Below are 27,226 nucleotides of genomic sequence, written 5' to 3' on the forward strand. Positions count from 1 at the left end.
TGTCCCGATGTACAAAAAAAACGGGTCCTCCTAGTAATAGGCTGGTATGCGATTTGCCCAAGAGGTCCAGGGGAATCCTGCCTTTCCTCGGATAAGACGTAAGTGTTGGCGTTCAGTAATTCCTGATGCCGCCGGCAGGTGGAGAGAAATCACAGGGAATGGGAAATAGGGATAGGGACAGTCCCGTAACATGGCTTCCCCATTTGATTGATAGTCCGGCAGACACAGCCAGACCCAGACAGGTCAGCTTGAGGATGCCTGGACACCGTTGCTTTAGGCTTCCAGTTCGGTTTGATGAGACAATCCATCAGTGTTATTCTTCCGTTTGGCTGACCGGTCTGGCATTGTGAAGTTGCAGGGCCAGGCTCCATCTCGACTTTTCAGCAAGAAGACCGTTGGTCTAGGTATGATACTGGGAGCTCAAAATGTGCTTAATGGCACAACTTAAGTTTCTGAGTGACCTCTGCAGTAAAATGGGTGCCCTGATCCGATTCCGAGAAAATCCCACTGGGGAGACGACTCTGATCACGGTATCTGTTACTGTATAGGTGTGTATGTTGGGTAGGGTCACTGCTTCAGGGTACCTGGTGGCGTAATCCATCATGGTCAAAATATACTTTTTGCCTTAGGGGGCCCACTATGTTGACGGTTCGCACTGTAAAATGGTTCGCTCATGATGGGCAGTGACCTCAACTTGGCCTTGAGATGGTCTCCCCTTTTTCCCACTCTGGCAAGTATCACAAATTCTGCAATATTGTCGCACCTCTCCGGTGATTCCCAGCCAGAAGAATGCCTGGGTCAGCCTGTTGCACGTCTAGCGGATGCCAAGATAACCATCTAAGGGGATATAATCATGACCGAGCTTGAGTAGCTCACCCAAATATTTGTTAGGGACTACAAGCTCTCTTTTACTCACTTGGGCAGCCCCCTCCTAAATCGTCCTATACAGTAATCCCCGTGACCACTCAAAGCTTTCTTTGTCTAATCCCCCAGGGCAGTCCCAGGAAGATCCACTTCTCTGTTGTCCCACTTGGTGGCACCAGTAGGTGTAAGTTGCGGCATTCCCCAATACCCAACACTGCCAGCAGGTGGAGTAAGAATTGCAGAGAGCAGGAAATCCTGCTACTGAGCCTACATAAAGTCTGCAACCATACCTTGGAGCCAGAAAGATACCAAGTTGGGACACAAGTTTGAGTAGATGAGGGCGATATGTATTTTTAAGGTTCCTAAACAAAAACACATTTGCATATATTCTCTAAACTGTCTTGGCAGCAGCAAACTTGCATAAGCATGACAAAACTTCATTTCACAAATTTCATTGGCACCAGCAGGAGAATCAAGCATGTATAAGATGAAAAAGCAGGCAACTTGCGCAATTTTTAACCTGAATGGTCCAACAGAAAAATAAAAAAAAAAATCTTTTTGCTCTAGCGCTAGAAGTAAAAACTCATTAAAAGAAACCCTTTGCTACCTCAACCCCTTAAGCCAGTAGTATTAAAAGGCGTTCATTTTGCTAATTTTGTCTTTCATGAGTTTTCCTTTGTTTCATTGGTTTCGTAAAAAAAATTCCTTTCTTACAAACTTCTTCAGAAGTAAAAACATTTCTTTGTATTCTTCAATAGGATGTCTGTCAGCACAGCTCGACTTGGGGACCTATGTGTCACTACTACGGTTCTCCCAGCAAGTGACGCGGGAGCTCTCAGAAGAGATGCTTCCCATACATGGACTCCTGAAATCACAATGAAATTCAAAACACTTCATATGAAAGCCTTAAGTGTGAGTAACATTACTAGTATTTTACACAGCAGCTCTTAAAAAAAAGACAATATGCTCTAATACAGAATTAATAAGAGGAATGGCACACCTCTGCAAATAACAGTGTAAATTTGCTGTCCCCTCAAAATAACTCAACACACAGCCATTAATGTCTAAACCTTGGCAACAAAAGTGAGTACACACATAAGTGGAAATGTCCACATTGGGCCCAATTAGCCATTCCCCCTCCCCGATGTCATGTGACTCGTTAGTGCTACAAGGTCTCAGGTCTGAATGGGGAGCAGGTGTGTTAACTTTGGTGTTATCGCTCTCACACTCTCTCATACTGGTCACTGGAAGGTCTACATGGCACTGCATCAAATGGGTCTGCATGGCTCTCGCCCCAGCAGGAAGCCTCTTCTAAAGATGATGCACAAGAAAGCCCACAAACAGTTTGCTGAAGACAAGCAGACTAATGATATGGATTACTGGAACCATGTCCTGTGGTCCGATGAAACCAAGATAAACTTATTTGACGATCAATGCCTTGTTAAAGAAGCTGAGGGTTAAGGTGATGGACTGGCCAAGAATGTCTCCAGACCTAAACCCTATTGAGCATCTGTGAGGCATCCTCAAATGGAAGGTGGGGAGGCGCAAGGTCTCTAACATCCACCAGATCCATGATGTCATCATGGAGGAGTGGAAGAGGACTCCAGTGGCAACCTGTGAAGCTCTGGTGAATTCCATGCCCAAGAGGGTTAAGGCAGTGCTGGAAAGTAATGGTGGCCACACAAAATGTTGACACTTTGGGCCCAATTTGGACATTTCCACTTAGGGGTGTAATCACTTTTGTTGCCAAGGTTTAGACATTAATGGCTGTGTGTTGAGTTATTTTGAGGGGACAGTAAATTTACACTGTTATACAGGCTGTATACTCACTACTTTACATTGTAGCAGAGTGTCAATAAAATATTTACAAAAATGTGAGGGGTGTACTCACTTTTGTGAGATACTGTATATGCGTTATAAATGCATTTTTAACTACATAATATGTACTTATCTCTTTGAAGTAAAGACTGTGATTGAAATATGATTTCAAAACATCAGCTGAACTGGCAGTTAGTGTTCATTCTTTAATATTATCCCATATATACTAATATTAGACCCTGTTGCTGATATATATATAAATATCAGACCCTGCTCCCAATACATTTTATATTGAAAAAATTGGACCCTACGCATGCATTTCGTTGGGCCGCGTTGGAAACATAGCATAGCAGATATAGATCAACAGAATAACACACACACCCAGCTTTGCAGGTAGGGATCAATCGGAATGCACATAAAAACCCAGCATTAAAGGTATAGATAAAACTCCCTAAATTACAGGCATAGTTCACAGGTTGCACACCCCAAAGCCAGCCCTGGCGTCCACACTGCCCACATAGAACCTGACCAGCACCCAGATAACACACATAGGACTTGCTATTTTTGTCCCCAAACAGCCCAGCATGAGTCAACGTTGTCCCCAAACAGCCCAGCCTTTGTCCCATAAACACCCTGTCTGTGCCCCAAGGCTCAAACACCCTGCTGTGCCATCATTGTCCCAGATTGAGGCTGCCCAAGACCCGGGACATAAAGTCCCATTGCTGCTAATCCGGGACATGTGGTCACCCTAGGCTGGAGAAAACAAGAAGATTCAATTGTTAGAGGGGATATGCAGTCATTCTACAAATATACCGTACGACCCTGATTATAAGACGACCCCCAAATCTTAATATTAATTTAGGAAAAAAAAAGAAAAAGCCTGAATATAAGACGACCCTATAGGAAAAAAGTTTTACCAGTAAATGTTAATTCATTTAAACAATTTTTTTAATAAAAGCTATGCTTGAGAAAAATATTTTGGTTTTATTTCCTTCTATTTTCCAACCTGCCCCCCAGTTATGCACATCTGCCCCAGAAGTGCCTTATACCCCCTATATGCCACTGTGCCCCATGATATGCCTTTTAACCCTCTAAATGCCACTGTGCCCCATGATATGCCTTTTAACCCTATATGCCACTGTGCCCCATGATATGCCTTTTAACCCTATATGCCACTCTGGCACTTAGAGGGTTAAAAGGCATATTATGGGGAAGAGTGGCATATAGGGAGGTTTAAGGCATTTCAGGAGGCAGAGTGGCATTAAAGGGGTTAAAAAGGCATTTCACAGAGCACTCTGCCTCCAGAAATGCCTTACACCCCCCATTTAATACTCCCTCTCCCTCCTCCAAACTTACCGGTGCTTCTGAGTTGGGGGGGGGGGCGCATAACACAGGAGGGTCCAGGTCCCCTGCATCTCAGCCCCCGGTGCTTAGTCCGGGCAGCGTGTAGAGCTCTACGCGATTCGCGTGGAGCTCTACATGCTGCCCGGACTAAGCACCGGGGACTCAGAAGCACCGGTAAGTTGGGGGGGGGGGTTAACACAGGAGGATCCAGGTCCCCTGCATCGCTGCGGGGGATCTGGATCTTAGTCTCATAATCAGACCTATTTGAGGTCTGATTATAAGACAACCCTGATTATAAGACGAGGGTTATTTTTCAGAGCATTTGCTCTGGAAAAAACCTCGTCTTATAATAGAGCAAATACGGTATATAGTGACAATACCAGCCACTGGTATTTTGGAATCAGTAAGGATGGTTTTAGGGTATAACTGGAAATAACTTCAATGTGGGTTAGATTATTATTTTATGTTATGTTTCAAATAACATGCTTATATCCTAATCTCTCTGCTGTTACAGGTGTTGCTGATACTGATTGGTGTGTTGCAGATAAGCTTTGGAGTGATCATGGCATTAGCAGAGGACGAGTACCAATCCTTGACAGTGCGCAGTGGAGTGTATATATGGGGAGGGCTGGTGGTAAGCTACCTGCTCACAAATAATACTGTGACTTTTATTGCTCTTGCCTTTGCATGAGTGTTGCAGCAACCATGGCTAGGTTTCAGCTTCCTCTGGGTAAGGCAGATACAATCAAAATCCGCTTAAAAAAATACCACCTATAAGACCCCCAAAGTCAGGACTGGGTTTGGAGCTTCAGGCTGGAGGTGTAGGAACACAGGAACCAACAGTCCACAAAACAAATGTTAATAATCAGAATTTACAGGCAGCCAAGATCGTAGGATAGGAGATAGTAATGATAATCCAGGCGCAAGCCAGAGAATGGGCAAGATGGAATGCAATGAGAAAAGATTCAAGTGCAAACAACTTTGCTTTATAATGAGCATCTAGTGCACACTGTTAGACCTTGCAAGATGACCTTCAAGAGTTATCTGTGAAAATAGACATGAGCTCTCACCGTGTAACCACCTCCTAGGTATTCATCGAAGTTTTTTTTCTGAACCCTCTTACTCCTTGGATCTTCCGCTTCCTTCTGTTGAAATCATTATTGTTTTATAAACTCTCCTGATTTAGTGGATAAAGAACGTTTAGATAAGGCTGTTATATAAGAAATTATGTCTTAGAGTTTCCCCCCCCATTTCAGTGTAAGTGACTGTGAGTTCTTTACCACCTATCTCATTTTCATGCTAATCTAGTACTATTTTTTTTATTACCATTGAGAAAAAAGTAAATATTTAAGTCATTTTTATATTAAAGGCTGTGTTGGTACTGACCTATATGCTAAAGAAAAAAAATCTGAGTGTAACCCTTAAAAGTAACGTATATATATATATATATATATATATATATATATATATATATATATACATATACATATACATATACATATACATATCCATGCAACCGATAGGTTGTAAGCACTCTCTCCTCATTTCCAAGGTCTTTGTGGCAGGATGCATTACTGTGGCTTCAGAGACCAAGGAGAACATCAACATGGTAATGTAAATTACACTTATTGTTAGTTAAGCCTATTTAAGTGTAGTTTACAACATAAATTGAAGGTTTCTGAATAGTTGTATTTTTCTGTGCTTTTATAAAATGTTCAATTTCAAACTTCCTGATTGTTACAGATAAAAGCCTGTTTAGTATCTCATGTAACAAACGTAGCAGTTGGTGGAGTGGCGATGATTGTGTACATGGTTCAGTTGTATGCTGAAACACAGACATGCTGGGCGAGAACAGACAGGCACGATTTAAACAATTGTGTCTCCATGGACAATGAAGAAGTTACCACTGTATCACATCATTACTATGACTACGTTGAACACAACGATGTTACTGTAAGTGTGGTATTTTTTAACACACATTTAACATTGGAACAGAAAGCGGTAGTTTAAATGTTTCTAGTAGAGCAGTATTTCCCATATGTGGACTAGGCATGCACCTAGAATGCACATTTTTAGTGTACTTCACCCATTTGATCAAGCACTAGTTTCTAACCATTTCATCACATAGACCACTTGGTGTAGGTCTATGTCCCTCCTACAACGTGTGGATGGTACCAGTGTACTTTGTGTCTGGGGTCACCTAGAGTGTGATTTCAACCTCTGGGTTGAAGTAGTTCTATAAGACACTACCACCCCCCTATTCCATATCTATCAGTGATGCATCCATTAATCACCATGGGTTTATTACTTTTTAAAGTAAAACGCAAATAAAAAAGAACAACTCTGTAACATCGATTAAAATAAGCCTTAGTTTGCCCTATAAATTGTTTTTATTTAGCCCACTTTGCCCCTTCAACTCAGTAACATATGGACTAACATACACATTTACGCACTCACTCTCACACTAACACATACATACACACCAACACACACTCTCGCATACACACATATGTACTCACACTAACACGTATGCTAACATACACACTCATACTATCACAAACACTGACACACATTCCCACCCATACACACTCAAACATAAACACTCATGCTAACATTTGCACACTCAGACTAATACACACTGACACTCACTCTGTCACACAAAACACACCATCATCTTAGCCTTAACTTTACTGGAGCCTAATTGCCCCCCCCCCCCCCAGAACAGCCTTCCCCTGCATCAAGTAATAAGTGAGTACCTGTGAGAGAGGGAAAGCTTGGTCCTCTGGCCTTAAGGCTGGGACTTGGGTCAGTGAAGCTGAGGCGTTATAGAGTCCCCTGGCATGGATCAGCTGGGGCACCCGACATCTGAGTGGTGTGTGGGGCACATTTTTTCACTCACTGTGCACAGCTTGGTAAGAGCACTATATTTACCAGGGTCCTTTCACTTGATGCCGATTTTGTTTTTAACCCACCCTCAAATTTGCCCTGGCCTATGGCTGGTGGTAGAGGGGGAAATTACCTTGTCAGCCATTTGACTGGGGCCTATGTATGACACTAGTCTAGGTGCAGTTTTCTCCTGAATTACCCTGGTTTGACTACCTTTCAGAAACGTATACTTTTGTAGGTGGTTTCTTTGGCCGCTGTTGAAGTTATACTGTCAGCATACCAAATTTAAAAGCTTTACAGTTTAGACACCTTGTAGTATTTGCCTTGTTATATCCAAAGTAGATGAAAATTCTATGCATATAATGTAGTTTCCAAATTAAATGAGTATATTGTAGGGTAATTTTCTTTAGCTGGTTTAGGTGTATGTACACTATTATATGAATGTGTCCTGAAAACAACTATATATATAATATATGTGATTAGAGAAAATTAGAAAATAGGGCAAATTATGGCCTAACACAGCAACATCTGCAAAAAAGGTCTGGTGTTTCGGGGTACAATATATAAATAATCCTAGTCATGAAGGGTTAAACTGTTATGTTTATAATCCTTTAGGATGTAAAAAGGTATAACTTTGTGTGTTCTCATTCTGTCCATATTACTCACCAGACTCTGCGAGTGACCGTGAATTCCATGATACTCCTCTTCTCTCTCCTTGGATGGATCATTTCTCTGTGCGTTGTCTTCTCAGGATGGAAAGTTCTGAAAGATGTTGGATACTCTTTGCTGGTACTGTGTGACATGGATCTGTGTATGCATAGATAATGTGTCTGCATAAATGTAATGTGCACATGTTTTGTATTAGCAGCAGAGGAGTCAGCATACCATAGCACAAGCCAAAGCAGACCTCAGATACCTGTCCCTCAGCTTTATTTAACACTATATATATATATATATATATATATAACCTGAGAAAGTAGCTATACCCTGATAAGTTTCATGGTCTACAAGATCTACTGAAGGGGCTTTGTTAACTTGTTGTAATACAGGGACACATTGAGGCTAGTGTACGTCTGTGCATATGCTGGCACTCATGGCATCTTGAGAAAGGAGGGTAGGCAGGCAATGTTCGATCTAATTTTTCTTAGTTGGTGTGCGCAGAAAATTTCTCTTGTGCAAAAAGTTTCACAGAGCAAAAATTTTGTGCGCACAATATCCGCGCCACATAAAGTTTCAAAAAAAAAATTTTTCTTTCTTTTTTTGGGAAAAACTGTTGTGCGCACAATTTTTGGACATGTGCGCTCTCTAAAAAAGCTATGTGCGCGCGCACAAGCGCACAGCTTAGAGGGAACACTGGAGGCAGGTAAAGCCCTCCACAAGCTCTCTTTATTGTGTCTCTTCCAAACACTTGTACCCACCAGGTCACAATTAAGAGGACTGCGTTGCAACCAACACAGTCCTTCTGGATATGATTGGTTGGAGTCACGGTCATATGGTTTCTGTGATGACCACAGTGTGAAAGTCTGATATGTGCCAGTATTTATAATAAAGCAGTCTGACAGCACGGTCTGATTCAGGTTAATTTTTTTTTAATCTATATTTTTTTATTTGGGGATCCAGTGTTAGTAGAAAATAAATAAATGTATTGGATAAGCACCAGAAAATACATACAATAGGGAATCTGATCCTAATGAGCTAGCTTGTGCACAGAGACACCCAACAAACAAAATGTGGAGCTTCTCACTATGGATTGATCTGTCATTATTAAATATGTAATACTTTGCAGCTGAGCAATGAGAGGCGACTGGGTATGGTGGTTGGTTCCGGTATCCCCCCTCCCAGGTCCAGCTGGACATTTTACGGTACCAACCAAGGCCTTCTGTGACTCTAGCCACACACCTTCACAGGTTTACGCGACTGGGACATCAGACATTTTGGGGGGATATGAGAATAAGTGAGGATGACATTTTCAAATCTGCAGAATGGGTATATAATCATTATATCTATGTGCCAATTGTTTTTTCTTTTCTTTACCTAGAACTGAATTTTCCATCATCATGATCTACAGTAGAAGACATTATGTGCTTTATTCCATATACAAAACAATGAATATTCTTCAAATAATACCCCAGTAGCATAAAATACCTGTGAACGTTATACATTTAATGTCAATACTAGTTACTAAATCATACATTAATATTAACAGCATGTATACTTTTTATAGTAAATTAACATTATAAAACTGTTGATGTTTTTATAGTTGATTTCATTAATACACAATGCAATAGATAAGTAATTTTTAACGGTTGCTTAAATTTCCTGTTTGCTAAATGCATGGTTTCCAATAAATATATTCAAAACTGCTTATACATGCACTTTCTTTTTAGAGATACCAGGTAGTCTTGGCCCCATTGTATATCTACGACTGTTGACCTGAATGAGACTCTGTGTTTCCACATCTTTTCTATGTTGTGTTTTGTGTCCAACATTTGTGCTCTTTGGCATTGACCCTTTATTTTAAGGAAGGGTAAATAGATTCTCACGAGGATTCAACAACGTTTTAAGCATGCAAGTTCACAGCATCCCTAGGCATCATAGATGCCTGGAGGAAACCCTGTCCCCATTCTTTTTTTCCCTCCAAGATGTAAATATTGAGTTCCTTTAGTCTTTCCTGATAATTCCCATCCTGCAAATCATTTTCCTCTGAACACTCTCCAAAATATCAATATTCTTGATGGTGTCTCCAAAACTGTACATAATACTGTTCCTCTCTGGTCTATTATTGTAGTTCCTCAGTTAAATACCGTATTTGCTCGATTATAAGACGACCCTGATTATAAGACGACCCCCCAAATCTTAATATTAATTTAGGAAAAAAAGAAAAAGCCTGAATATAAGACGACCCTATAGGAAAAAAGTTTTACCAGTAAATGTTAATTCATATAAACACTTTTTTTAATAAAAGGTATGCTTGAGAAAAATATTTTGGTTTTATTTCCTTCTATTTTCCAACCTGCCCCCCAGTTATGCACATCTGCCCCAGGAGTGCCTTATACCCCCTATATGCCACTGTGCCCCATGATATGCCTTTTAACCCTCTAAATGCCACAGTGCCCCATGATATGGCTTTTAACCCTATATGCCACTGTGCCCCATGATATGCCTTTTAACCCTATCTGGCACTTAGAGGGTTAAAAGGCATATTATGGGGAAGAGTGGCATATAGGGAGGTTTAAGGCATTTCAGGAGGCAGAGTGGCATTAAAGGGGTTAAAAGGGATTTCACAGAGCACTCTGCCTCCAGAAATGCCTTACACCCCCCATTTAACACTCCCCCTCCCTCCTCCAAACTTACCAGTGCTTCTGAGTTGGGGGGGCGCATAACACAGGAGGGTCCAGGTCCCCTGCATCTGAGCCCCAGGTGCTTAGTCCAGGCAGCATGTAGAGCTCCACGCGAATCGCATAGAGCTCCACGCGAATCGCGTAGAGCTCTACACGCTGCCCGGACTAAGCACCGGGGACTCAGAAGCACCGGTAAGTTGGAGGGGGCATAACACAGGAGGATGCAGGTCCCCTGCATCCTCCTGTGTTATGCCCCCCCCACTCCAGCTTACCGGTGCTTCTGAGTCCCCAGTGCTTAGTCCGGGCAGCGTGTAGAGCTCTACGCGATTGTATCGTGTAGAGCTCTACGCGATTATATCGCGTAGAGCTCTACACGCAGCCCGGACTAAGCACCGGGGACTCAGATGCACCGGTAAGTCGGGGGTTAACACAGGAGGATCCAGGTCCCCTGCATCTGGGTCCCCAGTGCTTAGTCCGGGAAGCGTGTAGAGCTCTACGCGATTGTATCGCGTAGAGCTCTACACGCAGCCCGGACTAAGCACCGGGGACTCAGAAGCACCAGTAAGTTGGGGGGGGTTAACACAGGAGGATCCAGGTCCTCTGCATCGCTGCGGGGGATCTGGATCTCAGTCTCATAATCAGACCTATTTGAGGTCTGATTATAAGACGACCCTGATTATAAGACGAGGGGTATTTTTCAGAGCATTTGCTCTGGAAAAAACCTCGTCTTATAATCGAGCAAATACGGTAAATACGTTAGATTCGTTTCACAACATCTCCCTGCAGTGAACCCATGCTATTTTAGTGTTGCAATCATTCACATCCAGATTTAACAATATTTTACTTGGTAAAATTGGTTTCCATTACTGTACTGAAGTAAGACTTATTGGTCTTTAGTTGGATGAGTCTTTGCTGCTCCATTTCTTGTGAAATGGCACTACAAGTGTCCACTGCCAATCCTCAGGAACTACTCCTGTCTACAGTGACAGGTTAAATAAAACTGTAAACAGTTTTGCCAAGATACACTTTTAATAACCCTTTTAATAACTTTGGGTGTATTCAATCGGGTCCCATAGACTTGTCTGTTTTTAACCTTGGGGAGTTCAATGTCTTCCTCTGTGTAAAAAAAAAAATGTTAGAAACCACAGGACTCTGGTGCACAAATGTCACATTTGCCCCAAACAGCTTGAGTGCCTTTGCCAAAAGCAATTTATCAGTGCCATCCTAACCCCCAAACAGCCTTTAAGTGCCAACTCCCCCCAGCTTGTCAGTGCCCCCAAACAGGGTATCTGTGTCATCTTTGCCTCAGACAGCTGGTATGTGCCATCATTGCCCCCAAACAACTAGTTTGTGCCTTCTTTTCCCCTTGCCCCCACTCAGACACACATATGTAAACACACTTAACACAAACTACACACACATACTAATACTCATTAACACACGTATACATTTATTCTAACACACACTTCATCTGAGCCCACTTATACATCCATGCACACACACAATTATACATCCATGCTCACATACACAAAATTACACATCCATGCTCACACACTTACACATCAATGCTTACACACACACATAATTACACATCCATGCCCACATACACACAATTACAAATCCGTGCTCACACACACAATTACACATGCAATTAACATGCTTACACATACACAATTGCAAATCCATGCTCATAAACACAATTACACATCCATGCTCACACACACAAAAACGCAAATCCATGCTCACACACAATTACACACCCATGCTCACACATACATTTGCAGATCCATGGTCACACACAATTACACACCCATGCTAACATACACAAAATTATACATCCATGCTCACACACAATCACAGATCCAAAAAAAATTTACTACCAGAAAGTTTGACAAAGGCTGATGGTAGAACTAGTGCATGGAAATAGTTAAAATTTGAACTACCAGCATTTGAACTACCTTGGGTTGTCTAGTTTTTTAAAATATATGGTTTGATGGGGTAAATTGCATTGGCCGGCTTCAAAGACACCCTGAAATAGGACATGGGGCAGAATGATCAGATTTGGGGAAAAAATTATTTTGAAATAGCAAAACGCTACTGGTACTTATTGCCCCATAACGTGCAGAAAAAATCAAAAGAACATAAAAACGTTGGGTATTTCTACACTCAGGACATATAGTAGAATTTATTTAGCAGGTTTTTTTCATTAGTTTTTGCAGATGAGTAAAAGGTTTTTTTTTAACAAAAAATCACCATATTTTATCATTTTTTTTATTGTAAACTAGATGATATGATAAAAATAATGGTATCTAAAGAAAGCCCTGTTTGACCTGAAAAAAAACCAATATATAATATGTGTGGGAGTACGAAATGAGAAAGAAGAAAATCACAGCTAAACAGCAACACTGAAAAATGTACTACGAATAAGAAACAGTCTTGTCATTAAGGGGTTAAACAGCCTTGGTCATGAAGTGTACAAAAATAAAAACCCGCCTGGTCCTTAAGGGGTTAAGCATTTGTTGTCTACTTGGCAACATACTCCTATCTGCCTCTCAAGCTACGGTAGCTGTTTCGTCATCATATCGCGACCTCTCTTAGCAAGCTTAGACTGTGCAGAGCACGTGGGAAGTACATTTAAATCACGATCGCAGCGTTGCAGAGTCTGATAAAATACGAGGTCGGGTAAATAAAGCAGGGGACATGGAAGAGGGATCTACAGGGACCCGATCCACTCGAAGTAAGACAAGGAGTGCTCTTCAGCAAAAAGTTGTGGTTAAAGAGAAGGGGACGTTAAATTCAGCACATCAACGGGAGATGGGGGAGCAGGAAGCGGTGACGACGGGGTTAGAAAAAGAGACAGAAGAAATCAACAAGGTAACATTAGTTCAGAACGGTAAAGCAAAGAGGAAGGATGGCGGTTTATCTGGACAAGACCGTAGAACTGAATCGGAACAAACGGATGAGCCGGCGTCACAAGCCACAACGGATGGACAGGTGTTGGAGCAAAGTGCGCAAGAGAAATTGGAAGTGGTTGAAAACCGGGAGTTAAGGGGACGTCAAACGACGCCGGAGAAACCGTCTTCCCAAGTAATACCCAAGGGGAAGCCGAAGTCTGGGAGAGTATGGAAGGATTCCAATAAGAAGAGGTATGTTATGAGATATGATTTAGTCAACTGTACTGTAAAAGAAAGACGTCACTTAGGTGACAGAGGTGCAGAAGTGACGTTTACATCATGAGCTCTTTCGTCAAACGTATACGGTGCGCAGCCTCCCTTTATTTTTACTTGTTTGCCACTGTAGGTGCTTGTTTGTTTAACCCTTTCTGTATAAAGGGTAAACTCTTTCCTAAACTCTGGAGTTGTTTCTGCATTTTTACCACATACTTGTTCAACTACTATTCTCCATTTTTATTTTTGGCCTACCACCAAATATAAGGTCTTTTTCCAAGATTTTATATTTTAAATACAATCCCCATATATGTCAAACCAAATGATACATATAATGGAAACTCATTTTCATTTCATTTTAACCTTCCTTGGTAAGGAAACTATTTGTAGCTGTACATACATGTATTTTGTGTGCTCAGCACATATAGGTGGCATTACGCAATATATGGTAGGATAGGCACATTTTAAATGCCGTTAAAAAATATATATAATTTTATATGTATTTTCACAATGCTACCACCTCTCGATGCAGCCACTTTTTGTGGATGAGTCTGGCTGTGGCTGTCTTTACTTTTTATTTATTATTTAGAAAAATGTATGTATGTATGTTTATAGTATCTGTCTGGTTTATAATTTTATTTTGGAGGATGGTGGATGTGACAGGGGCACTTGGTGTGGCACAACATCTGATCTCTGCATGTTAGTAGATCAACTGATGCAAGCAGACAGACATATTATCCTGTGAGCCCCATCAACTCATCATGGAGATTACACTTATAATTTATTTTTTTAAATAGCGCAATCATATTCCGCGGCGTTGTACATTCCTGCATATGTTACTTCTCTCTACATCATCCAGCCTATCTAGTGTTATTTAATGAGGCGCTTTAGGTGGAACAGCGTTTCTAATGCTTATGATAGTCTACTTTAAGTTAATGTGGCGTCCCAGTGCACGTGGGGATTCTGCGTTTGCCCCTTTCCATCCAGGTATTGTCCATGCAGGAGATGCATTTAGCTGAACACATGACCTGAGACATGACATACTTTCTGATCATCGGCTCCAGCGCTGGCCCGGTGAAAGCTGAGCGTGTGCGGTTTAACACTACCCCTCAGTGTGCATGTATGGGAAGTGCCCCCATTGACTTCTGCAATGGGGTCAATCCTTGGAGCATGGATGGGGGAAGTTGCACCTCTGTAGGGATAGGCCATTTTTATGCCACAAGAATGCTTACTAAAGTACTCCTTGAAGTACCTTAATATGCATTACTTTTTGATGCTGTTAGGGGCAGTAGACTATCCATGAAAATTGGTGATTTTAAAGGAACAAAATGCACAGCAAATAACTTCTCAATTTGAACAATGTATAGCAAAATATGAAATGACAAATGCCGTTTACATTAGTCAATCTGTGTTTCTTGTTTGTGTATTGTAGGTTCTCTCTTATGGTAAAAGATCGCCCACTTCGTACTTCCTGGGAGGCGAAGATGAAAGAACGACGGGAAAAGAAAATGCTCAAAAACTATTCCCAGCAGTTGAAAGATGAAAAGCAACATGAGAAAGAAGTCCGTATTCTTTGACTAACCTTGCTTTGTCTCACAAACATCTTGGTGTCAAGAGAAGCCATATTTAATTTTATTTATAATTAGGGCTGCCCTGTAGCAGAGAATATTAGTTGTATATGAGGGTCTCTATGATTTATTTTCATGCTTGTGTAGAAGGCTAGTGGACCACCTGTAGAGGCTTGATTGGATTTCTTGCTTAACCCATCTTGAAGGGTTCAATCCACCTGGAATGATTATTTATTGTCTTATATAGCACCATCAAATTCCGTAGCGCTGTACAATGGGTAGACAGGACATAACAAGTAGTATATAACATAACAATTTGACTAACAGAGACCACAGGTGAGGAGGGCCCTGCTCAAACAAGCTTGCATCCTTTAGATCTTTTTAAAATGTTATATTTAAAATAGCAAATTTAAAGTAAGCAAACAAAAACAGCATATATAAATCCATAATGATTTAGTATTTGAAAAATAAAAAGTTATGAAGACTACAGGATCTTTGATAATTCAGATTCTGGTTCGACACAGAAGTCTATTAGTCCGTATTTTTGTAGACATTTAAATAAAATGAAAAGTCGTGTAAGAAATATAACCTTCTATTAAAGTGATTAACGCCTCTTTTTAATGTAGCTTCAAGAGATAAGAAGCAGATGAATTTGTTAAATACATCTCTCCTTTAAATCTGTACCCTTGTAGGAAAGAAAAAAACGCAGAGAGGAGAATCTGAAACGCCGACTTGAAAATGAGAGGAAGGGAGAAGTCGTACAAGTGGTAATTTTTATTGTTTTCTTGTATTGTTGGAACAGCTTAACTTTTTTCAACTTGTATTGGAGAATAATTATTTAGCTAATAGGTACAGAAGTTTACTAAGGTTTGTATGTGATGCCGTTGACCCGTCTGTTCTCCTCAGATTCGGAATCCAGCTAAATTGAAACGTGCTCGAAAGAAGCAGCTCCGTCAAGTTGAGAAGAGAGACACATTAAAGCGTTTGCAGGTTGGGAAAAAAACAGCGAATGAGCCCCCTGCCAAGAAACCTAAACAAAAGGACACAGTTTCCAGCTGATTATATCTTTTCTTTGACCTCTGATGGTTTGTTTGTCGGGGACTACTATTAGTAATATCCGCAAAAGAGTAAATGGCTGTATTTTGTACTTGACCGTTTTTGAAACCTTTATGATACCAAAGCCTCCTAACATGGAGATAAAATCTTATTTGTAATTTCTATACAGTGAAAAGAACACCCCTGCAGATGACATGTATGTAGCTTAAGTGAAGGCTAACATGGTTTTTCTTCTTGTTGTACAGAAAAGAAGCTAGTATCAGATAAATAAGTTTACAATTTTACAAAAATATTGTGTGTTCCTATTTGGATGTATATCCTAACTTTGTAACTTTAGTCCAATCTACTAAGCAAAAACCCAGCCTCTTTATCATGAATGTCTATGTGGACACTCTAAAGAAAGTCTATGAAGGAACATACCGTATTTGCCCCAATATAGGCCGTGCTCCCCCCCCCCGCTTTAAGTCTTTAAAGTGGGGGTGTGGCCTATATTCGGGGTTTAGCACAGGAATGTGCAATTCGTATCACCCTACGCGCGGGACATGCTGTTCCGGGTGCTGGGCAGGCAGCAGGGTTAGGATACAGATCCCCCGCAGCGCTGCAGGGGAACTGGATCCTACTTCTCGGTAGCCGTGGATGTCTATGCAATGCGCTGAGACAACCTCCCCTGCCAGCACTGTTTCACTATTCCACTAATGTGTATTTTTCTTTAAAAGAGCGCCTAACTTTATAGGCCGCACCTTAAATTGAGCCAATACAGTAATTCATACAGTGTGAATTTTGAGTACGGAAAGTCAACAAAAAAAAATCACATGAATGAGAATAAAGTCTGCTGGTAATATACGTTTATTGGAACAAAATTAGACAAAACCAGTTTTGTCAGTAGTGACCTACTTTACTGCATTCAGCACTGTATTTTAGGGTCAAAGGACTGCTCTTTTAATAATGTCATGCAATAAAATGTCTTGCAATCTGCATGTATTGATAGATCACACTGGGTACATACAGAGTTCTAAACATATAGATGATATATGGTGTTATTGATCAGGGTCGGACCCATTGTTCCAATCTAATACAGACACGTTTAATACAATGTAATACAGGCACTTTTGAAATACACTACAGTACTACAATGTAAGGTATATATCATGTATTGAAGCTTACTCACCAAAGAAGAAATTTTGTTTTTTCAAGCTGTAAGAAGGCGGAATAATTCTCGCTGATACTTTGGTAGGGACCCAGCCAAGCTCTTTCTGCAGTGTTTTCCACCTCAGTATTTGCTCTAGGGACATAGGGATATAAATCTGTTATTTTATTTCTTACATACTCCGATAACGTTATGACCACCTGCCTAATACTGTGTCAGTCCTTCTTTCTTTGCCAAGACAGCCCTGACCCGTCAAGGCCTTAGACCTCTGGGGGTTTGCTGTGGTATCTGGCACCAAGGCGTTAGAAGCAGACCCTCTAAGTCATGTAAATTGCGAGGTGGGTGCTCCATGGATGCATTCTGGTGCCAAATGTTCTCCAGGTAAGCGACGCACAGGTGCCCAGCCATCCGTGTGGTGATTCATCAGAACAGGCCACCTACTTCCGCTGCTCCATGGTAGGCACTTTCGGCAGTGGACAGGGGTCCACAAACTTCTATTCACTGTGTGTTCTGACACATTTTTATCGAACCAGCATTAACTTTTGGTAACTTGAGCTACAGTAGCTCATCTGTTGGATATGACCACATGGGCCAGCCTTCACCCCCCCCCCCAAGCATCAATGAGCATTTGCCGCCCGTGATCCTGCTGCTGGTTCACCGATTTTACTTCATTGGACCGCTTTTCATAGGTACTGATCACTGGAGACTGGGAACACGGGAACTGCAGTTTTGGAAATGCTCTGACCTGCTCATCAAGCCATCACAATTAGGCCCTTGACAAAGTCGCTCAAATCCTTACGTTTGTCCATTTTTCCTGCTTCGAATGCATCAACGTTGACGGTGAAATCTCCACTTGCTGCCTAAAATATCCCACCCACGGACACGTGCCGTGATAAGATTATCAGTGTTATTCACTTCACCTGTCAGTGGTCATAATGTTATGGCTAATCGGCATACCTAGGAACTTGTGGGCCCCAGCTACCCCAGCTACCCAGAGCCTACCCTCGCGGGACAAGGCCAGAACTGCTCGCTGATGCCAGTGCTCCCACAACTTGGAGCTTCTCAGGTATGCTGATCGGTTAATTTTTCAAAGGGAAATAAATGACTCGATGTAATAGTCACATTTTTATGACTAAGAGAAAGATGGGTGCTGCATTAGAGATCAGTAAAGGGCAAGACCAGTAAATTATGTCTATGCTATACCTCCATGGGAGAAGACTCAAAAAAAGACAGAAAATTAAGAATAAAAGGTATTTTATCATCCTAGTGACATCATGTGGGATGCAGTGATCCGGCTGTGCTCCTCCACGATATGCATTTTAACGCTTCTATCCATGGCTGTAAATTAACTGTGACATCCTCATCTACCCAAAACTTGAGCAAAAGTGAAACTTTGTTCGCTTCTCTACCTTTTGGCTAAGATCAAGTGAGTACCTGTGGCAGGGTAAAGCTTGGTCCTCTGCGAGACCCCAGAGCAGTTTCCTGGGCGCACTCACAGTTTTGGCTGGGGCTCATCACTGTGGGGAGCAAATGAGGGCACAAAGATTACCAAGATGCTACACAACAATTTTTTTTTTTTTTTTTTTACTTTCCCTAGACCTTTTGGGTAACTGAGGAATAATTTTTATGCCCACCTAAGGGCTTATATGTAATGTTTTTTTTCACTTTGCCTCAGGATTTCACTTGTTTGTGTGCACGTGTGCCTATGATTTTTGTAAATAGTTTTTGTGTGTTTCTTAAGTAATGTAAGACGCAGCTCAGAGCATAACGTATATGGACACTTCACGGACTTTGAACACAGAAAATGCAGCAGTGGAGCTGGATCTCAGCGTTTTGGTGGGGGAGAAGGTTGATGTATTTGGCTGCTGTCTCCTCCTGGAGGTGCTCTTCATCCGTCCACTATGAGGAGGACCAAAAAGAACCAATCCTCCTTCAGGCTAATGCCTAGGAGGAAAGGAAGAGCGGGCATAACTCTTCAGATGTTGGGGTTCTAGCTTCTGGTGCAGCTGAATGAGCACCCTCACGCATTCTTCACAGCAAAACACCTGTACCTTGTGCTTCAAGGAAAAAAGTGATGACCTTGATGATTGTGACCATCCTCCTTTCACTCATGCTGTTGGGGACTGAAAATGTAGTCCGCACCAAAGACTTCTCCATTCTGCTGCAAACATGCGACACACGATGCAAGAAAAATTCAGGGCCTTCCATGTCGACCTGCAACACCAACAGAATTGAATACCCAGATTAAGATAGAACCTCATATATTAACATTAAAAATATAGACAGCAGGGGGAGATGCTGTAACCTTACACAGGCTTACCTAAGGAATCAGACCAGGTGGACCTTATGGTCATGCTCTGTGAGATCTTTAACTCCCGATAGGCTGGAAGAGACACAACAAAGCCTAAAAGGGAACACAGTACTTTGATGAACCTACTTCCCAGCCTGTGGATATTATATTACTTTTACATTACTTTCTACTTAAAAGGAAAATAGTCCATAAGCCTAGATTTACATTATCCTTGAAATCATTACTTCATACCAAGTTTCAAACAGTGGGGTCACCGGCTTCCATGAATACCTTGCCTCAGCTATACCATACCTTTGACACTTGCATACTAAACAATACACACTGACATTACCCTATGCATATGTATACTATACAGTTGGTGGACCTTAAGTTGGGAGTCTGTAGCGCTCAGTATTGTAGATCTCTCACTTGGATATAGGTTGGTGTGGAGAAGACTTTTAGCATATATCTAAAATAAAAGCTGCCACACATATGTATAGAGGTAGTAGAGGAGTAAGTATTATAGCATCTGTGCCATAACTGGATTGATAACCAGGTATGGTTAAAAAGTTGCTTGCTTCTGATGACCGCACGGTGGTCGTTGTTAGAATGGGAGACTCACTTAATAGAGCAGAGCAACTTGCTGGGGAGAAAGTAGGAGGGTGCGTTAGAAATGAGGGGAGACCACCTGCGAGGGCATGAGTACCTGCTTAGAGAGTATGAAGGAGAGAGTGCAGGGAGAGGAGACACATTCACACGTACGAGCTTCACGTATTCCAGCTGATACGGACCGTGACAAAACTAGTCATCAAGCCAAATGTTTGCCCAAGATACGATAGGAGTCACGATTAACCGCCTGTGTTAGCCTAGCTGGCTGCGCAATTGTCGGCTCTAACCCTTTCATGCAGGTACCGTCAATCAATTGAGTAATCACGCACCTTCTCTGCTACCAAAATCCGCACGCGGTTCCGCCTCCAAACCACGCCCATGCAATGTATAAGCCCAGTCTATGGGACAGCTCCGCTTTACCTCATAATGATTCTGGCAGGTAGATTATGGCTCCTCCTCTCGCTGTGGCCCCTGCTCACTGTGTGCGCTTCCCCATCGGGGCCACAGTACACGTGTGGGGAAGATGGAGTGCAGCTTCGCGTTCCCCCGAATTACATGGGGCAGGAGGTCTCCTTCCAAGTCCGGGGTCAGTTTGTATTCAGTAATATTCAGATTTTTTTACGCCATGATGCCACATAAAAGAAACCACATTTCTAAGCAACGTTGACCAGGTGTATGGGCTGCGTGTTTCTGTTCTCTGAATGATTGCTTGTGCATGGTGGGGATTTACTTACCTGGCGTATTAGGTGCGGGGTCCCCCCGGTCCCCCCCCCCCTGTGATTTTTCTTTTTTTTTTATACATGCTGCTGAATGCATATGTTCGGTTTAATTTGCGAAGTGTTTATTGTATTGGCGAACACTTCACAGCATTATTAACAATCCCAGTCAGTTATTCAGAAGTGTCAGCCTTTCCCTCCTGGATCCCACAGTAATTACCTTCTTAATTATCACTGAACACCAGTGCTTGTCTTCAGGGCTATCAACAAGGGGCTATCCCTACAATAATCTGATAGGGGAACATCACAATTTATTTTTATTTTGCATTAATCATAAAGGGGTGTGTGTATGTATAATATAGCTTTTGCTTTGTAATCAGTGTTCCTGTATTGGAGATTGTGCTTTAATCCATATGAGGCTAAGATTTGTATTTTAGAGGTTAATGGATCAGCATCAGCCAAGTGACTTTTTCTGTAGTGACCTAAACAATTAGCAACAGGTTAAATGGAGATTGGAAAAATCATGCAGATCAAGAGTCAAGGTGCCTTTCCCCATAGCATACATATAACATGGGTTTCATACACACTGCTTTTAATTTGCAACCATGGCTTCTTGGGTTTGTTTAATGTATAAAACTGTAAAATAATGGACATGCCCCATACTGGCCATTGGGTACACCAAATGCCCGATAAACCCTCCCGCCTACCTTAGTTTTCTTGCATGGAGGAAAGCAATCATTGCTGGATATACATGGTCGGACAGCGTAAACACGTAGTGGTCTGGCATGTGTGTCCAGCAGATGGACATATGATGTGAATAGTTGGCCACTGGTGCTTGGAAGCAATTTTTTGATTCTTTGGTTCTGAGAATATTGCAAGCTGTTTTAAAAAATATCCTCCAAAGAAATTTGTCGTGTAAAGTTCATGAGCATAGTTGCCCTTGTAGCTAACAAAAATTATAAATAATGCACTTAAACCGTTGTGGAAAACATTAGATCAGCCTAACTTTAAAATGCTACAGTACTTATTGTGTGCATTGAAAATGGGTGATATATTTATTTAAGATTTTCTTATTTATATATAATTTGACTTACCTCATGGAAACTTGTCCCTAAACCCATTGAAAACAATGCATTTTGAGCCCGTACATGTACGGGCTTTGTCATTAAGGGGTTAAGTATCACCATAATGTACAGTATAAAACCAGTTATGATGTTGTCCTGCGGAACAGCTAACATCTAATGTTTTTTTCTGCCTTACTGTTCAACAGATGAGTTTGGGATGGGATATGATCTTTCTGGCTGTCTTTCAAGATGTCTTTTCTCGTCACGAGGCCCGGATGGAGAGAGTGTCTTTTACTCTCCTTATAGTGTTTGTCTCTCAGTGTTCAAGGTATGAGTTAATGATGTTTCTTTTTCTAGCAGTCAGAATAGGGAGAATCTTATAGCTCGCATTACCAAATAAAGTTGTAATTGCACAATGTAAAAGTTGTGGTCTGTGAGCGACCTGGGATTGTTGTCTGCTTTATAACCTGAATCTGAACAACACTTAACGTTAACTATATATGAGGGACAATCCAATTGTCCTTTTTAAACTGAGTTCCTAACTCATTACATTAAAAGGGAATTCCACTGTTCTGTTAGTGTCCTATTTATATGACAAAACAATCTCCTGTCTGGAGAAGAACGAAAGTGACCCAGGATCTTCAGGTCACACTGGAGTTGCGTTGAAGGCTGCCTTGCATCTTGGATCGGGAAGCTTCACCTGACACTATACCTTATCTTCTTGTGATGCAGTCAATGGGCATAAATGGGCAGGCTGATGTTTATTGCCCCAACTATATATTTTCGTGCAATAGTCTCAGCTATTTCAAATGCATGGTGTATTGCAGGGTAAGTGTCTATTTAATGAGTCCCGTTTACCTGCTAGGAAAACTACCGTATTTGCTCGATTATAAGACGACCCTGATTATAAGACGACCCCCCAAAATCTGAATATTAAAAAAGAAAAAGCCTGAATATAAGACGACCCTAAAGGAAAAAAGTTTTACCAGTAAATGTTAATTCATGTAAACTATTTTTTTTAATAAAAGCTATGATTGAGAAAAATATTTTTTTTTTGTTTTTATTTCTTGTATTTTCCAACCTGTCCCCCAGTTACGCACATCTGCCCCCAGGCTTGCCACACCAATATGGCACTGTGGCCCATGATATGCCTTTTAACCCTCTATATGCCACTGTGCCCCATGGTATGCCTTTTGACCCCCTATGTGCCACTCTGCCTCCAGAAATGCCTTATACCCCTATATCCCATTCTGGCATTTAGGGGGTTAAAATGCATATTATGGGGCAGAGTGGCATATAGGGAGGTATAAGGCATTCCAGGAGGCAGAGTGGCATTAAGGGAGTTAAAAGGCATTATATAGAGCACTCTGCCTCCAGAAATGCCTTATACCCCTATATGCCACTCTGGCATTTAGGGGGTTAAAAGGCATATTATGGGGCAGAGTGGCATATAGGGAGGTATAAGGCATTTCAGGAGGCAGAGTGCACTATTAAATGCCCCCTTAACGCCACTCTGCCTCCTGAAATGCCTTATACCTCCCTATATGCCACTCTGCCCCATAATATGCCTTTTAACCCCCTAAGTGCCAGAGTGGCATATAGGGGTGTAAGGCATTCCAGAAATGCCCTACACACACACACACACACACACACACACACACACACACACACACACACACACACACACACACACACACACACACACACACACTTACTTACCGGTGCTTCCAATTTCCTGCTGTATTGCCGGGGCAGCGGGTTGACGTCTCATTCCGCGGCAGCCGGAAGGAGGTGGAGTTGGCAGCGGGGGTTTGTATGCGTCCGTCGCAAATACCTTCCCCGGCTGTCAGAGATCAGGAACTCTTGAACTCTGAACTCTGACAGTCGGGGAAGGTATTTGCGACGGACGCATACAAACCCCCGCTGCCAACTTCACCTCCGGAAGCACCGGTAAGTGTGTGTGTGGGGGGGGGGCGACGACAGGAGGATCCAGGTCCCCTGCAGCGGTGCGGGGGATCTGGATCTTAGTCTCCTAATCAGACCTCTATTTGAGGTCTGATTAGAAGACGACCCCGATTATAAGACGAGGGGTATTTTTCAGAGCATTTGCTCTGAAAAAAACCTCGTCTTATAATCGAGCAAATACGGTAATTGCCATGTAAGAATTTACAATTTTCCAAGCTGACCTAAATGGACATCATATTTACCTTGAAATCTGCTTGAGTATCCATTAACCCCTTCAGGACCAGCGTTCACGTACTGCATCTTCCCTTGAAGACCGCAGTTTTATTTAAATATTTTAATTCCGTGCTTGTGATTTGCTTCAAAGCGATCACGTGCACAGAATTGAGGGGGAGTGGCTGCTACGGATCGCTGGGGACACCCAGCAGTCAGTAGCAGCCAGCCCCTCGTGATCCCAGCGTCCATAGCGACGCTGGATCGCGCATCATCGATGACATACCTGGTATGTCCCGGTCTAAAAGGAGCTCCCGGGTTAAAGGAGCAAATTGTGCTAGAAGAGATGTCAATTTTTGGTTACTCCAATCCATAGAAGTTGCAAATGCTCTGAAAAATACCCCTAGTCTTATAATGTGACCTCAAATAGAGGTCTGACTATAAGACTCCTCTCTGGCAGCCAGTGAATGTCTGTACGATGCGCACAGACAACCTCTATTGCTCTCCCGGGTTTCTATGACAGAGCTCCAGAAGGTCATGTCACGTCGACACTCCGTCATAGAAGAACCAGTGAAAAAGTGGAGGGCAGTAGCATCGTGCAGACGTTCACCGGCTGCCTCCGCTACACCCCAGGAAGTCTGAAGCACGGGACAAGTCTGGGGATGCATTGGTAATTCGGGGGGGGGGGGCAGAGTGGCATATAGGGGGTGTAAGGCATATCTGGGGGCAGAGTGGCATATGGGGTATAATGCATATTTGGAGGCAGTTTGGCATGCCTGGGGGCGGTTTGGCAAATAAAAAAAGAAAATAAAAACAAGAAGTGCATTTTTCTCAATCATAGTTTTTTATTAAATATGACAAATAGTTTACATGTGAATTAATATTTACTAGTGAAACCTTTTTTTCCTATAGGGTAGTCTTTTATATTCAGTTAAAAAAAAAAATCCCTAAATATTCAAATTTTGTGGTGTCGTCTTGCAATCGAGCAAATACGGTATATAATTTACTTTTCAAGTGGTTCGTTGAACTGGTGGACTGTTAAAACATTCCAAACTGTAATGGACATGTTCAAATATATACCCTGTAAATTCTTAAAACTATGACATGATTGTGCAGACAATTATTACTGCAGAGAGTTTAACAGTATGTGCATTCTATGATTATCTCAGGACTGCTCTTTATCGCTAAAAAAGTTAGAATGCTAGAACCTATTTAGTTTAGGGTGCTTCCGACCTCTACTTTATAAAGTTAATTTGTATTAATAGAAAATGAATTATAACGTGAAAGGGACGCTCTGTTAAAACACCCAACAAGTGCAAATGATTTTTGGTGTTGAGGTATACTCCTTGCCTGCCAGTTCCAGTGCAGTGTAACAAGACCATTAGACAATTGGTGCAAAGATTAATATTAAATGAAAATAAATGAAGTATTAACTTTATATTTTTTATTTTTTTTTGTAGGATGGGGTATGGAAGCTCCGTGTGAGGTTAGTTGGGTCTCAGAAGTCAGAAGACCTAGACCTTGTTTGTCCCAAACCTAGAATCCCAAGACCAAGAGTAATTGCCAGAACCCGGAGACCCCACAGTATCAAAAATGCTTCTGAACATATGTTTCCATCAAAGGCACCATCCACAAAACCAATGTCTCTTACTAAAACATTGCCTTTACACCATACCTTGTCTCCAGAAAAGACCCTACTAACAGGAGTAGCTCCCACTGACAAGATTTCTCACTGGAATTTGACAACAAAGTCATTGGTTCCACATCCAGCCATATATGACACAGAAGGAGAACAAATTGGTATGATATGGCAATACTAGCAATGTACACATTTTTTTTTTTTTTTTGTATACCTTCCCACTTTTTTTCTTTCAATTGGCTGGATAATTTCAGGTTGTTTATCATTTCATATGTTAACTGAAAAAAAATGTAGTTCTATAGAGTGTCTATATATAATTTGTATAAATATTTAAAACATCTAACTAGTGAATTTATGGCAGTGGTATTGGCTCTCTAGAATATTAAGCATTATTATTATTGCTTGCACTTCATTTGTGCTAATGTTAATGCAAGTATCTTGTCAGCTTCACAGTGTCTGATCACTTCCGGAAGGCTCTCATGCCTAAATACTAACGTTTCACGTGATGAGTGTGTCAATTCACGTTGCTGTTACGATCATCGGGATGCTTTGACTCCATGTTACCATGGACATACAGGTGAGAATTTTGTAGTTGGGGTAAAACAGGCATTTACAGGGGTAAATGTATATGTGTTAATGTAGTGACACAATTACTCATTAATATGGAACAATAAAAGTGAATTAGCCGAATACTTGGGAGAAAAGAGGAGTTTTAAGTCTCTTTATTTAAAGTCTCTAAAGATGGGGTCTCCCTGACTGAATGTTCCAGAGTGTAGGAGCAGCATGGCAGAATGCACTGGAGCCTGATTTTGTACACACTCTGGGGACTGAAAGAAGAGAGGTGTGTACATTGAAGGGAGCGAGTTGGGATGTAGGGTGATAACTCTTTCAGGTAACATGGGTCCTGGTTCTTTAGGGCTTTAAAAGTCAACAAGCCCACCTTAACCTCTTAGTGACAATACTTTCTTACTTCTAGTACATTTTGGAACAAAGGCTCTTAACATTTCTGTGGTGTTGCTGTTTAGCTGTAACTTTCTTCTCTCGTTTTGTGCACCCACACACATTATATGATGTTTTTTCCACGACAAGCAGGGATTTCTTTAGATACCATTATTTTTATCATATCTAATTTGCTTAAAAAAAAAAATATTAAATGTTTTTTTTGTTTTTTTTTTTTAAAGACTTTCTTTTGTTTGAGATCTTTTACTCAGCTGCAAAAACTAATGAAAAAACCTGCTAAATAGATTCTACAATTTGTCCTGCGTTTAGAAATGCACGATGTTTTTGTTTTTTGCTTTTTTTTTTTTTTTTTTCCCTGCAAATTATGGGGCAATAATTACAAGCGTTTTGCTATTTCAAAGCTTTTTTTTTTTTTTTTTTTTTTTTTAAATCTGCTCATTCTGCCTCATGTGGTATTTGGGACATCTTTGAAGTTGGTAAATGCAATTTGCTCCATGAAACCATATATTTTTGAAAACTAGAAACTCCAGGGTATTTCAAAGGCTGGCATTTTAACCTGTTTCATGCACTATTCTACCACAA

The 27,226-nt window shown here is 41.4% G+C and overlaps 4 protein-coding genes across 4 annotated transcripts in view; 3 read left to right on the forward strand and 1 right to left on the reverse strand.

Annotated features, from left to right (window-relative positions):
* Window positions 1-9,138, forward strand: part of LOC128468785 (uncharacterized) — a 131,536-nt gene extending 122,398 nt beyond the window's left edge. Inside the window, exons 3-8 of the mRNA XM_053450594.1 lie at window positions 1,623-1,776; window positions 4,541-4,660; window positions 5,579-5,635; window positions 5,770-5,979; window positions 7,582-7,701; window positions 8,951-9,138. Of these exons, the coding sequence (XP_053306569.1) occupies window positions 1,624-1,776; window positions 4,541-4,660; window positions 5,579-5,635; window positions 5,770-5,979; window positions 7,582-7,701; window positions 8,951-8,956 (666 nt within the window). The 5' untranslated portion in view covers window position 1,623 and the 3' untranslated portion in view covers window positions 8,957-9,138. The remainder of the gene's footprint in view (window positions 1-1,622; window positions 1,777-4,540; window positions 4,661-5,578; window positions 5,636-5,769; window positions 5,980-7,581; window positions 7,702-8,950) is intronic.
* The window catches only part of NDUFV1 (NADH:ubiquinone oxidoreductase core subunit V1), a 587,185-nt gene that overhangs the window by 34,974 nt on the left and 524,985 nt on the right, over window positions 1-27,226 (reverse strand). The window lies entirely within an intron of this gene.
* Window positions 12,907-16,334, forward strand: CCDC86 (coiled-coil domain containing 86). Its single transcript, XM_053450590.1, has 4 exons — window positions 12,907-13,399; window positions 14,853-14,982; window positions 15,681-15,755; window positions 15,895-16,334. Exons 1-4 carry the CDS (start codon window positions 12,954-12,956, stop codon window positions 16,045-16,047), a joined length of 804 nt encoding a protein of 267 aa, XP_053306565.1. The 5' UTR covers window positions 12,907-12,953; the 3' UTR covers window positions 16,048-16,334.
* LOC128468234 (zona pellucida sperm-binding protein 1-like) overlaps window positions 20,477-27,226 on the forward strand; it is a 31,186-nt gene continuing 24,436 nt past the window's right edge. The window contains exons 1-4 of the mRNA XM_053449924.1: window positions 20,477-20,676; window positions 22,077-22,198; window positions 25,506-25,845; window positions 26,130-26,261. Of these exons, the coding sequence (XP_053305899.1) occupies window positions 20,517-20,676; window positions 22,077-22,198; window positions 25,506-25,845; window positions 26,130-26,261 (754 nt within the window). The 5' untranslated portion in view covers window positions 20,477-20,516. The remainder of the gene's footprint in view (window positions 20,677-22,076; window positions 22,199-25,505; window positions 25,846-26,129; window positions 26,262-27,226) is intronic.

This window comes from Spea bombifrons, chromosome 11 (assembly GCF_027358695.1).
Source record: "Spea bombifrons isolate aSpeBom1 chromosome 11, aSpeBom1.2.pri, whole genome shotgun sequence".
NCBI lineage: Eukaryota > Metazoa > Chordata > Amphibia > Anura > Pelobatidae > Spea > Spea bombifrons.